The sequence below is a fragment of the Nerophis lumbriciformis genome, linkage group LG01 (genome assembly GCF_033978685.3).
Source record: "Nerophis lumbriciformis linkage group LG01, RoL_Nlum_v2.1, whole genome shotgun sequence".
In the NCBI taxonomy this organism is placed as follows: domain Eukaryota; kingdom Metazoa; phylum Chordata; class Actinopteri; order Syngnathiformes; family Syngnathidae; genus Nerophis; species Nerophis lumbriciformis.
In genome coordinates, this window is record NC_084548.2 from 3,850,377 (window position 1) to 3,865,000 (window position 14,624).

The 14,624-nt window shown below is 33.1% G+C and overlaps 1 protein-coding gene across 1 annotated transcript in view; it reads right to left on the reverse strand.

Moving 5' to 3' along the window:
- The window catches only part of LOC133615303 (solute carrier family 41 member 1-like), a 70,528-nt gene that overhangs the window by 13,342 nt on the left and 42,562 nt on the right, over positions 1 to 14,624 (reverse strand). Inside the window, exons 4-8 of the mRNA XM_072912939.1 lie at positions 11,576 to 11,647; positions 11,326 to 11,470; positions 9,505 to 9,651; positions 1,196 to 1,340; positions 957 to 1,036 (exon numbers count right to left, since the gene is read on the reverse strand). Coding sequence (XP_072769040.1) covers positions 957 to 1,036; positions 1,196 to 1,340; positions 9,505 to 9,651; positions 11,326 to 11,470; positions 11,576 to 11,647 — 589 coding nt within the window. The remainder of the gene's footprint in view (positions 1 to 956; positions 1,037 to 1,195; positions 1,341 to 9,504; positions 9,652 to 11,325; positions 11,471 to 11,575; positions 11,648 to 14,624) is intronic.

Here is a 14,624-nt window from a genome sequence, read left to right on the forward strand (position 1 = left end):
TGGATGCTAGTTCAGGCTTTGAGCTGAGGCAACCTTCATTATCGAACAAAGTTGTTCATCAGTCATTATATCTTGTAGTCCAACCGGACCACAGTCTTGGGGGCGTGCCTTAAAGGGTAGCCCGGAAGAGTTAGGGCTGCATGGGATTCCGGGTATTTGTTTTGTTGTGTTTATGTGGTGTTACGGTGCGGATGTTCTCCCGAAATGTGTTTGTCATTCTTGTTTGGTGTGGGTTCACAGTGTGGCGTATATTTCGAACAGTGTTAAAGTTATTTATAAGGGTACCCTCAGTGTAACCTGTATCGCTGTTGGTCAAGTATGCGTTGCAGTCACGTGTGTGTGCGTGCAGAAGCCGCACATATTATGTGACTGGGCCAGCATTCGTTGGACTGGGTGAAAAGCCACAATTGCATATTCCATCTGCATAGTTGTTTGTTTGAAAAAAAAACTTTTGCAGGTCAAATGTAGGGACTTTTTAATGCAGCAGATGGTGCCATGATGAGACAGCAACACCGTGTAAGTGCAGTGTCAATACAGCCAGTGAGTGTGCCACACACTCACTAAAAAACGCTGGCACTAATTTATATCCAAGTTTCATTTCTATAGCAGGGGTTTTCAATGTTTTCCTGGCCAAGGACCCCCAAACTGACCCCCTACTTATATATCCTGTACATAATTGTGTTTCCAATTAATTTGGTCCCAAATGTAGCCAATTGTAGTCATGTTTTAATTTTTATTCATTCATATCCTATACAATGAGTAGGGTGGCCATGTCGGTGCTATTTTTAAACAACATTAAAATGTTTATGTGTATTTAAATGTGGGGAAAAATTGAGGGGGGAATAAAAACAAAACAAAAACAAACCCCTATGTGGACTCCCTATGTTATAAAATACACTATTGTTCCTTGACAATATATGATAGATTGAATGTGTTTTTGACTTCAATCATCTTACCATTTATAACTGGTGTGAAAACAGCCATCCCCTGGAAGTTGGGATTACTGACCGTCTTGTCCAGTATCAAGCCTCCAAGGCTGGAAACGAGCAGAATGGTAGCAATTACAAACATGTGGGATCTTATCCATAATGGATGTACAGAAGAAGAAATATCTTTATGCCATTCTAAGCCTGTATGGCTTCTTCTAAACTGCTATGACACTGAATCGCATCCACAAGAGTGCGTGTGCATATACCTGCTAATACACATGGCGACTAAAACCGGCTGCCACCCTGAATAAAGAACCTCTTTGCTCTGAGGGTTCCGTCGGGCCACCACCACCCACAGCGGAATCAGGGCCAGGAAGACCACACACACCAGGGGGGAAAGGTACCAGGTATCTGTGGAACAAAAACAGCTTATGTTATGAAATGAATTATACATGATAGTACAAAAAATATTGTACATAATACAGTTAAATGTGTTTTTTTTAATAAATAGTGAATTTGATGCATGTTTCAAGGGAAATCTATTGTTAAAAAAAAATGTGCTAAATTTTACAAAATTAAAACATAAATTTACATATTTTCTTAACATCTGTGGAACAAAAACAGCTTATGTTATGAAATTAATTATACATGATATTACACAAATATTGTACATAATACAAGTAAGTGTGTACATTTTTGGATATATACTGTACAGTATACACACAACTATAGTGTATTGGAGTTGAAATAATAGACGTGACTCAAGTGGAGACTTTTAGCTTTAATTGAAGGGCTTTCACCAAAATATATAATTGATTTATGAATTACAGCCATTTTATGAATATTTATCAACAGTGATGTATCATTTATTTACAACAGTATACAAAAAAAAGGTTGAAAAATGTCATATTCCTGAATCTGTGCCAACACTTTATGGGATTTTCCTTGGCTAAATGTGGGCCCTAAGTAGAATTTAATTATGATCTCTCAAATTGCAAAATTGTTCCAAACTTTCTTATTTATTTAAAACAATTTTTGTATTTTTTTTTTTTTTTAATAAAAAGTGAATTTAATTTGATGCATGTTTCAAGGAAAATCTATTGTTAAAAAAATGTGCTAAATTTTACAAAATTAAAACATAGATTTACATATTTTCTTAACATCTGTGGAACGAAAACAGCTTATATTATGAAATTAATTATACATGATATTACAAAAATATTGTACATAATACTAGTAAGTGTGTACATTTTTGGATATATACTGTACAGTATACACACAACTATAGTGTATTGGAGTTGAAATAATATACGTGACTCAAGTGGAGACTTTTAGCTTTAATTTAAGGGCTTTCACCAAAATATTATATTTTTTTATGAATTACAGCCATTTTATTAATATTTATCAACAGTGATGTATTATTTATTTACTACAAATGTACAATATACAAAAAAAAAGGTTGAAAAATGTCATATTCCTGAATCTGTGCCAACACTTTATGGGATTTTCCTTGGCTATATTTGGGCCCTAAGCAGAATTTAATTATGAACCCTCAAATTACAATATTGTCTCACACTTTATTTATTTAAAACAATTTTTGTAGTTTAAAGAAAAATAAAAAAAATAAAAATAAAAAATAAGAAATATATATAATCATTTAATTTGATGCATGTTTCAAGGGAAATCTATTGTTAAAAAAAAATTGCTAAATTTTACAAAATTAAAACATACATTTACATATTTTCTTAACAACTGTGGAACAAAAACAGCTTATATTATGAAATGAATTATACATGATATTACAAAAAATATTGTACATAATACAGGTAAGTGTGTACATTTTTGGATATATACTGTACAGTATACACACAACTAGAGCGTATTGGAGTTGAAATAATAGACGTGACTCAAGTGTAGACTTTTAGCTTTAATTGAAGGGCTTTCACCAAAATATATAATTTATTTATGAATTACAGCCATTTTATGAATATTTATCAACAGTGATGTATTATTTATTTACTACAGTATACAAAAAAAAGGTTGAAAAATGTCATATTCCTGAATCTGTGCCAACACTTTATGGGATTTTCCTTGGCTAAATGTGGGCCCTAAGTAGAATTTAATTATGATCTCTCAAATTGCAAAATTGTTCCAAACTTTCTTATTTATTTAAAACAATTTGTGTATTTTTTTTTTATTTTTTTATAAAAAGTGAATTTAATTTGATGCATGTTTCAAGGGAAATCTATTGTTAAAAAAAGTTGCTACATTTTACAAAATTAAAACATAAATTTACATATTTTTTTAACATCTGTGGAACGAAAACAGCTTATATTATGAAATGAATTATACATGATATTACAAAAAATATTGTACATAATACAGGTAAGTGTGTACATTTTTGGATATATACTGTACAGTATACACACAACTATAGTGTATTGGAGTTGACAGAATAGATGTGACTCAAGTGTAGACTTTTAGCTTTAATTTAAGGGCTTTCACCAAAATATATACTTTATTTATGAATTACAGCCATTTTATTAATATTTATCAACAGTGATATATTATTTATTTACTACAAACGTACAATATACAAAAAAAGGTTGAAAAATGTCATATTCCTGAATCTGTAGCAACACTTTATGGGATTTTCCTTGGCTAAATTTGGGCCCTAAACAGAATTTAATTATGAGCCCTCAAATTACAATATTTTTTCACACTTTATTTATTTAAAACAATTTTTGTAGTTTAAAAAAAAAAAAAAAAAAAATATATATATATATATATATATATATATATATATATATATATATATATATATATATATATATATAATTTAATTTGATGCATGTTTCAAGGGAAATCTATTGTTAAAAAAATTTGCTAAATTTTACAAAATTAAAACATAAATTTACATATTTTCTTAACATCTGTGGAACAAAAACAGCTTATATTATGAAATGAATTATACATGATATTACAAAAAATATTGTACATAATACAGGTAAGTGTGTACATTTTTGGATATATACTGTACAGTATACACACAACTATAGTGTATTGGAGTTGACAGAATAGACGTGACTCAAGTGTAGACGTTTAGCTTTAATTTAAAGGCTTTCACCAAAATATTAAATGTATTTATGAATTACAGCCATTTTATGAATATTTATCAAAAGTGATGTATTATTTATTAACTACAGTATACAAAAAAATGTTGACAAATGTCATATTCCTGAATATTTTCCAAAACTTTATGGGATTTTCCTTGGCTAAATTTAGGCCCTAAGTAGAATTTAATTATGAGCCCCCAAATTACAAAATGGTTCCATACTTTTTTATTTATTTAAAACATTTTTTTCTTTTTTTTTTTTCTTCTTTTTTTTAAATAAACAGTGAATTTGATGCATGTTTCAAGGGAAATCTATTGTTGCTAAATTTTACAAAATTAAAACATAAATTTACATATTTTCTTAACATCTGTGGAACAAAAACAGCTTATGTTATGAAATGAATTATACATGATATTACAAAAATATTGTACATAATACAAGTAAGTGTGTACATTTTCAACTATAGTGTATTGGAGTTGAAATAATAGACATGACTCAAGTGGAGATTTTTAGCTTCAATTTAAGGGCTTTCACCAAAATATTATATTTATTTATGAATTACAGCCATTTTATTAATATTTATCAACAGTGATGTATGATTTATTTACTATAGTATACCATTTTTTGTTTTTTTAAATGTCATATTCCTGAATCTGTGCCAACACTTTATGGGATTTTCCTTGGCTAAATTTGGGCCCTAAGCAGAATTTAATTATGATCTCTCAAATGACAAAATTGTTCCAAACTTTCTTATTTATTTAAAACCATTGTTGTAGTTTTTTTTTTTTTAATTCTAAAAAGTGAATTTAATTTGATGCATTTTTCAAGGGAAATCTATTGTTAAGAAAATGTGCTAAATTTTACAAAATTAAAACATACATTTACATATTTTCTTAACATCTGTAGAACGAAAACAGCTTATATTATGAAATTAATTATACATGATATTACAAAAAATATTGTACATAATACAGGTAAGTGTGTACATTTTTGGATATATACTGTACAGTATACACACAACTATAGTGTATTGGAGTTTAAATAATAGACGTGACTCAGGTGGAGACTTTTAGCTTTAATTTAAGGGCTTTCACCAAAATATATAATTTGTTTATGAATTACAGCCATTTTATGAATATTTATCAACAGTGATGTATTATTTATTTACTACAAACGTACAATATACAAAAAAAAAGGTTGAAAAATGTCATATTCCTGAATCTGTGCCAACAATTTATGGGATTTTCCTTGGCTAAATTTGGGCCCTAAGCAGAATTTAATTATGAGCCCTCAAATTACAATATTGTCTCACACTTTATTTATTTAAAACAATGTTTGTAGTTTAAAAAAAAAAATAAATAAATAAATATATATATATATATATATATATAATAATTTAATTTGATGCATGTTTCAAGGGAAATCTATTGTTAAAAAAAAAATTGCTAAATTTTACAAAATTAAAACATAAATGTACATATTTTCTTAACATCTGTGGAACAAAAACAGCTTATATTATGAAATGAATTATACATGATATTACAAAAAATATTGTACATAATACAGGTAAGTGTGTACATTTTTGGATATATACTGTACAGTATACACACAACTATAGTGTATTGGAGTTGACAGAATATACGTGACTCAAGTGGAGACTTTTAGCTTTAATTTAAGGGCTTTCACCAAAATATATACTTTATTTATGAATTACAGCCATTTTATTAATATTTATCAACAGTGATGTATTATTTATTTACTACAAACGTACAATATACAAAAAAAAGGTTGAAAAATGTCATATTCCTGAATCTGTGCCAACACTTTATGGGATTTTCCTTGGCTAAATTTGGGCCCTAAGCAGAATTTAATTATGAGCCCTCAAATTACAATATTGTTTCACATTTTATTTATTTAAAACAATTTTTGTAGTTTAAAGAAAAAAAATAAAAAATAAAAAAAATAAGAAATATATATAATAATTTAATTTGATGCATGTTTCAAGGGAAATCTATTGTTAGAAAAATTTGCTAAATTTTACAAAATTAAAACATAAATTTACATATTTTCTTAACATCTGCGGAACAAAAACAGCTTAATTTATGAAATGAATTATACATGATATTTTTTTAACAATAGATTTCCCTTGAAACATGCATCAAATTAAATTATATATATATATATATATATATACATATATATATATATATATATATATACATATATATATATATATATATATATATATATATATATATATATATATATATATATATAATTTAATTTAAGTTGCTAAATTTTACAAAATTAAAACATAAATTTACATATTTTCTTAACATCTGTGGAACAAAAACAGCTTATATTATGAAATGAATTATACATGATATTACAAAAAATATTGTACATAATACAGGTAAGTGTGTACATTTTTGGATATATACTGTACAGTATACACACAACTATAGTGTATTGGAGTTGAAATAATATACGTGACTCAAGTGGAGACTTTTAGCTTTAATTTAAGGGCTTTCACCAAAATATATAATTTGTTTATGAATTACAGCCATTTTATGAATATTTATCAACAGTGATGTATTATTTATTTACTACAGTATACAAAAAAAATGTTGAAAAATGTCATATTCCTGAATCTGTGGCAACACTTTATGGGATTTTCCTTTGCTAAATTTGGGCCCTAAGCAGAATTTAATTACGAGCCCATAAATTACAATATTGTTTCACACTTTATTTATTTAAAACAATTTTTGTAGTTTAAAGAAAAAAGAAAAAAGAAAAAAAGAAATATATATAATAATTTAATTTGATGCATGTTTCAAGGGAAATCTATTGTTAGAAAAATTTGCTAAATTTTACAAAATTAAAACATAAATTTACATATTTTCTTAACATCTGCGGAACAAAAACAGCTTAATTTATGAAATGAATTATACATGATATTTTTTTAACAATAGATTTCCCTTGAGACATGCATCAAATTAAATTATATATATATATATATATATATATATATATATATATATATATATATATATATATATATATATATATATATATATATATATATATATATAATTTAATTTGATGCATATATATATATATATATATATATATATATATAATTTAATTTGATGCATGTTTCAAGGGAAATCTATTGTTAAAAAAAGTTGCTAAATTTTACAAAATTAAAACATACATTTACATATTTTCTTAACATCTGTGGAACAAAAACAGCTTATATTATGAAATGAATTATACATGATATTACAAAAAATATTGTACATAATACAGGTAAGTGTGAACATTTTTTGATATATACTGTACAGTATACACACAACTATAGTGTATTGGAGTTGAAATAATATACGTGACTCAAGTGGAGACTTTTAGCTTTAATTTAAGGGCTTTCACCAAAATATTAAATTTATTTATGAGTTACAGCCATTTTACGAATATTTATCAACGGCGATGTATTATTTATTTACTCCAGTATACAAAAAAAAAAAGGTTGAAAAATGTCATATTCCTGAAACACTTTATGGGATTTTCCTTGGCTAAATTTGGGCCCTAAGCAGAATTTAATAATGAGCCCTCAAATTACAAAATTGTTTCACACTTTATTTATTTAAAACAATTTTTGTAGTTTTTTTCTCTTTTTAAAAAAAAAATATATATAATTTAATTTGATGCATATTTCAAGGGAAATCTATTGTTAAAAAAATGTGCTAAATTTTTACAAAATTAAAACATACATTTACAAACGTCCTTACATCTGTCTGGATTTGGTACTAAGTACTTACTGCCCAGCACTAACACAACACGCCACGGGGCACTTTGTCTCTGCACAAGGCACATACGCTTAGTCACCCCATTGTGCGTGATCTGCGGGGTTTATAATATCAATGTGTAAAAAAAAATATTTTTGTATTATTTTTAAAATAATATTTACTGCACTACGATTATCAAAAGTGAGTTCTTTGGATGCTAAGACAGGAATGCAGTTATTGTAAGTCGTCCACTTGGGTTTTGCTGCCATCTTGTGTCACCAGGATCACAACAGTCATGATCATCACTTAAAATATGGGTTTTTATTTTGGAAAATCAGGCTACAGTACAGGCCAAAAGTTTGGACACACCTTCTCATTTAATGCATTTTCTTTATTTGCATGACTATTTACATCACTGAAGGCATCAAAACGATGAATAAACACATAAAAAGCTGTTTTATATTTTAGTTTCTTCAAAATAGCCACCCTTTTGCTCTGATTACTGCTTTGCACACTCTTGGCATTCTCTCGTTGAGCTTCAAGAGGTTTGATGTGACAATCTACAATCTACAATCACTTACTGGAATCGACTTCCACAATATCTGGTATCAATCAAGTGGGTTTGAAGAATAGACTAAGAGGAGAAGTATTGCAGAAAGAGATTATTCTAGATTGTACCTAATGTCATGACTGGTTTTATTGATTATTGACTATTTTATTGATTATGGGACAAGCAGTAGAAAATGGATGGATGGTACTTTTTCGTCACTTATTGTTTGTCTTTGGTACACTAATGTGTATATTTTAGACCATTGGTTCTTTGTTTTTGTCAGAATAAGTGTATCCATGAGTTCCCGGCGAGGAGACAAAAGCTGTCTTTGATCTTACCAAGCAAAAGGCTTGTATAACTCCACTGTGTAGGATGGGAAGCGACATGAATGTGTCGGTTTCTTTGATCTATTGTAATCCACAGGAAGATCTTGTCTTCACCCGAGATCTACAAAGCAGAGAGGAAGCAGGACCTGCCGCAAGTTCCAGGCGTATTTTCTTTGAACTGTTTTGTGACCAAGGGCGACGGCTGTTTACGACCCCCTCTCCCTTTGGAAACAGCTGATGCTATGTAAATCAGGCGAAGTCCAAATAAAAGAGGAGTCGTGGAATTCTCTTGTCAGAGCGTGGTGGAAGACTGAACAAAGAGTACAGCCCGGACGTTTCTCCTTATTGAGCTAAATTGAATCCTGTCTCTGTTTAATTCCTTGCTTCTTGTCTGTTTAATAGATGTCATCGGTGTTTGAACCTGACAGTTTTATTTTTGCAAAAACATATATATCTATTTTTATATTGCTCTTTTTATCTTTGGTATGAACATTACTATGTAAACTCGAAGATATTGTTGTTGTTTTTTGGTTCTTTGTTGTTGCAATTTTTGTATTATAACATTGTATTATTTGATCATGTTGTACTGCATTTTAATGTTTTGTTTTGTGATTGTGTGATGTTTTTTTGCCTGGACCCCAGGAAGAATAGTCTCCACTGCGGTGTAGACTAATGGGGATCCTTAATAAAATAAAATAAAAAATAAAAAGTGTAAGTAGTCATGAAAATAAAGAAAACACATTGAAATGAGAAGGTGTGTCCAAACGTTTGGCCTGTACTGTAGATGTTTATCCTCACCTATGTGTTCATAAAGGGTGGTGCTGACTCCGGCGAGCAGGGACAGGGTGATCAGATCACCCAAACTGGCGGCTATGGGGGTGGCCACATTGTCCGGGTTGATTCCTACTTTCCTTGAGCCGATGATTACTCCAACCATCAACAAGCCTGAAAAAGGGATCACACCAAAAGGAATTAAACGGACAATCCAAACTGCTCTTTTTTTGCTTTGTTTTGTACAAACCCCGTTTCCATATGAGTTGGGAAATTGTGTTAGATGTAAATATAAACGAAATACAATGATTTGCAAATCCTTTTCAACCCATATTCAATTGAATGCACTACAAAGACAAAATATTTGATGTTTAAACTCATAAACTTTATTTTTTTTTGCAAATAATAATTAACTTAAAAATTCATGGCTGCAACACGTGCCAAAGTAGTTGGGAAAGGGCATGTTCACCACTGTGTTACATGGCCTTTCCTTTTAACAACACTCAGTAAACGTTTGGGAACTGAGGAGACACATTTTTGAAGCTTCTCAGGTGGAATTCTTTCCCATTCTTGCTTGATGTACAGCTTAAGTTGTTCAACAGTTCGGGGGTCTCCGTTGTGCTATTTTAGGCTTCATAATGCGCCACACATTTTCAATGGGAGACAGGTCTGGACTACAGGCAGGCCAGTCTAGTACCCGCACTCTTTTACTATGAAGCCACGTTAATGTAAAACGTAGCTTGGCATTGTCTTGCTGAAATAAGCAGGGGCGTCCATGGTAACGTTGCTTGGATGGCAACATATGTTGCTCCAAAACCTGTATGTACCTTTCAGCATTAATGGCGCCTTCACAGATGTGTAAGTTACCTATGTCTTGGGCACTAATACACCCCCATACCATCACAGATGCTGGCTTTTCAACTTTGCGCCTATAACAATCCGCATGGTTTTTTTCCTCTTTGGTCCGGAGGACACGACGTCCACAGTTTCCAAAAAAAATTTGAAATGTGGACTCGTCAGACCACAGAACACTTTTCCACTTTGTATCAGTCCATCTTAGATGAGCTCAGGCCCAGCGAAGCCGACGGCGTTTCTGGGTGTTGTTGATAAACGGTTTCCGCCTTGCATAGGAGAGTTTTAACTTGCACTTACAGATGTAGCGACCAACTGTAGTTACTGACAGTGGGTTTCTGAAGTGTTCCTGAGCCCATGTGGTGATATCCTTTACACACTGATGTCGCTTGTTGATGCAGTACAGCCTGAGGGATCGAAAGTCACGGGCTTAGCTGCTTACATGCAGTGATTTCTCCAGATTCTCTGAATCCTTTGATGGTATTACGGACCGTAGATGGTGAAATCCCTAAATTCCTTGCAATAGCTGGTTGAGAAAGGTTTTTCTTAAACTGTTCAACAATTTGCTCACGCATTTGTTGACAAAGTGGCGACCCTCGCCCCATCCTTGTTTGTGAATGACTGAGCATTTCATGGAATCTACTTTTATACCCAATCATGGCACCCACCTGTTCCCAATTTGCCTGTTCACCTGTGGGATGTTCCAAATAAGTGTTTGATGAGCATTCCTCAACTTTATCAGTATTTATTGCCACCTTTCCCAACTTCTTTGTCACGTGTTGCTGGCATCAAATTCTAAAGTTAATGATTATTTGCAACAAAAAAAAAATGTTTATCAGTTTGAACATCAAATATGTTGTCTTTGTAGCATATTCAACTGAATATGGGTTGAAAAGGATTTGCAAATCATTGTGTTCCGTTTATATTTACATCTAACACAATTTCCCAACTCATATGGAAACGGGGTTTGTACAATGGTCGAGGGGGGTCACTGACCTAAAGAGAGAGCAGCAACAAATGCGGTGAAGATGCTGCTGGCACACAGAACAGCTGCCTGGTCCAACTCAATGCCCCCTCTGGAAATGGCTCCTAAACACACAGCTGCAACAGCAGCAAGGAAGCCCACAACCGTCGCTTGTACCTGCAGAAAGTGAATGTTTCATCAGAACAAAAATAATGACTATATAACGATGACATGACTTTACTACCGTTCAACCACGTCTACACAATGTGTACTGGACACTACCTGTATCAGTGCCAGGTTGCTGCACACCATGGTCCATTGTTTGTGTGGGTCATCCATCTGTCCCGTGTTGCTCTGCAACACAATTCAGTCCGGTTCACACCTAACAAGAATCCCATCTTTAAAGTAATACTGGTCCGAATTGCTTGGGGAGAGGAGCCTAATGCATTGTGGTCAGGAAAAGGGGGATTTAAGAGAACTGAGCTGCATAAACATTAACTATGAGAACTACTACACTACTAATGGCACTTGTTACCATGTCGGACCCAAAGACACGATTGGAAAAAAGGACAGGAAAAACTGTTAAAGGGGAACATTATCACAATTTCAGAATGGTTAAAACCATTAAAAATCAGTTCCCAGTGGCTTATTATATTTTTCGATGTTTTTTTCAAAATTTTACCCATCACGCAATATCCCTAAAAAAAGCTTCAAAGTGCCTGATTTTAACCATCGTTATAAACACCCGTCCATTTACCTGTGACGTCACATAGTGAAGCCAACACAAACAAACATGGCGCATAGAACAGCAAGCTATAGCGACATTAGCTCGGACTCGGACTCGGATTTCAGCGGCTTAAGCGATTCAACAGATTACGCATGTATTGAAACGGATGGTTGTAGTGTGGAGGCAGGTAGCGAAAACGAAATTGAAGAAGAAACCGAAGCTATTGAGCCATATCTGTTGGAATAATTGTTTGTGGGTTATCGCAAAAGAAAAGTTGTGTTACGGATGCTGTCTTTGGAGGCCTGGCAAGAGGAGGAAGGCTCGCGAAACGCCACTGTGATTTCAACACGGACAGATGGCAGGATATGCTCAACTCCCGGAGGAACTCTCTTTTGAAGTGTTAAACGAACTCTCTTTGAAGTGGTTCCCAAACTCTCTTCCAACTATTTGGTCAACGCTATTTACGACCCGCTGCCCTCTTGAAGTTGCTGTGGACAGGAGACGGGAGGGGTTATCCATTGTCCTCCAACACCTGCCCCGGCTGGATCCAGGAATAGCCCAAGCCCGAGAAATCCGCTTCTTGGACTTCCAAGCGACCGAAAACAATGACTCTTTTACACACCTCCAATTCCTGCTGTGACATATGTTGGTGCGTGAACATGGAACATCTGAATTAAAAGAGGAGACGAAAACCTTCTTCGCCAGAGCGTGCTAAGACACTGTAAGAGGTTACAGGTTGACGCCATCTCTCCTCAATTGAGTCCAAATTGAATTCTGTCTCTGTTTGATTCCTTGTCTTTTGTCTTGTGTAATAGATGTCCTGTGTTTGAACGGGACAATATCGGTTTGCGAAACCGACGAAAACGACACGACAGCCAGCGACACGGGAGAAAGCGAGGACGAATTTGGCGATCGCCTTCTAACCAACGATTGGTATGTGTTTGTTTGGCATTAAAGGAAACTAACAACTATGAACTAGGTTTACAGCATATGAAATACATTTGGCAACAACATGCACTTTGAGAGTGCAGACAGCCCAATTTTCATCAATTAATATATTCTGTAGACATACCCTCATCCACGCTCTTTTCCTGAAAGCTGATCTGTCCAGTTTTGGAGTTGATGTCAGCAGGCCAGGGAAGCTAGGGTCGATAGGGGGTTTAGCTCGCTCCTCTGAGGGAACAAACTGCCGCCATTGCTTGCCGTGCTACCGAGGTCCTTTGTCCCTGAATTGCTCACACACTCCGGCAGATTCAATGGGGGTCTGGCGGCAGATTTCTTTGACTTTATCGTCGGAAATGCATCTGCTTTGAGTGTCGCAGGATATCCACACATTCTTGCCATCTCTGTCGTAGCATAGCTTTCGTCGGTAAAGTGTGCGGAACAAACGTCCGATTTCTTGCCACTTTGGCATCTTTGGGCCACTGGTGCAACTTGAATCCGTCCCTGTTCGTGTTGTTACACCCTCCGACAACACACCGACGAGGCATGATGTCTCCAAGGTACGGAAAACAGTCGAAAAAAACGGAAAATAACAGCTGATTTGACTCGGTGTTTGAGAAAATGGCGGATTGCTTCCCGATGTGACGCCACGTTGTGACGTCATCGCTCCGAGAGCGAATATTAGAAAGGCGTTTAATTCGCCAAAATTCACCCATTTAGAGTTCGGAAATCGGTTAAAAAAATATATGGTCTTTTTTCTGCAACATGAAGGTATATATTGACGCTTACATAGGTCTGGTGATAATGTTCCCCTTGACAACTCAGAACATCCAGTAAGTTCGTGTTATATGTGTGTATAAAGCTTCAGATTTGTCTTATTATTTATTAATTATTGGTATCTTTAGTGATTTATAGGAGTTTATTTATTTGCATGTAACGTGCAATGCTACATTTTTATTTACAGAAGTATTTTTTTTTTCAAGACAGAAGTTTTAAGTTTGCACTTTATTCATCTCAATGTTAGAGATTACTATGTATTTGCATGTAATGTGCAATGCTACATTTTTGTTTACATAAGTCTAGCAGAAGTATTGCCTCCCAGAGGAAGCTCTCAAAATAGTTGTTTGAAAAGTATTGCATAAAAGTACAATTTACAGTACAGGCCAAAAGTTTGGACACACCTTCTCATTTCAATGTGTTTTTTTATTTTATTTTCATGACTATTTACATTATAGATTGTCACTGAAGGCATCAGAACTACGACACCCGTGAAGTGAAAACCATTTCAGGTGACTACCTCTTGAAGCTCATGGAGAGAATGCCAAGAGTGTGCAAAGCAGTAATTAGAGCAAAGGGTGGCTATTTTGAAGAAACTAGAATATAAAACATGTTTTCAGTTATTTCCCCCTTTTTTTGTTAAGTACATAACTCCAAATGTGTTCATTCATAGTTTTGATGCCTTTGGTGACAATCTACAATGTAAATAGTCATGTAAATAAAGAAAACGCATTGAATGAGAAGGTGTGTCCAAACTCTTGTACTGTATATATATCTGGTCTAAAAAAAACATTACCGTATTTTTCGGATTATAAATCGCAGTTTTTTTCATAGTTTGGTATGCGACTTATACTCTAGAGCGATTTATGTGTGAAATTATTAACA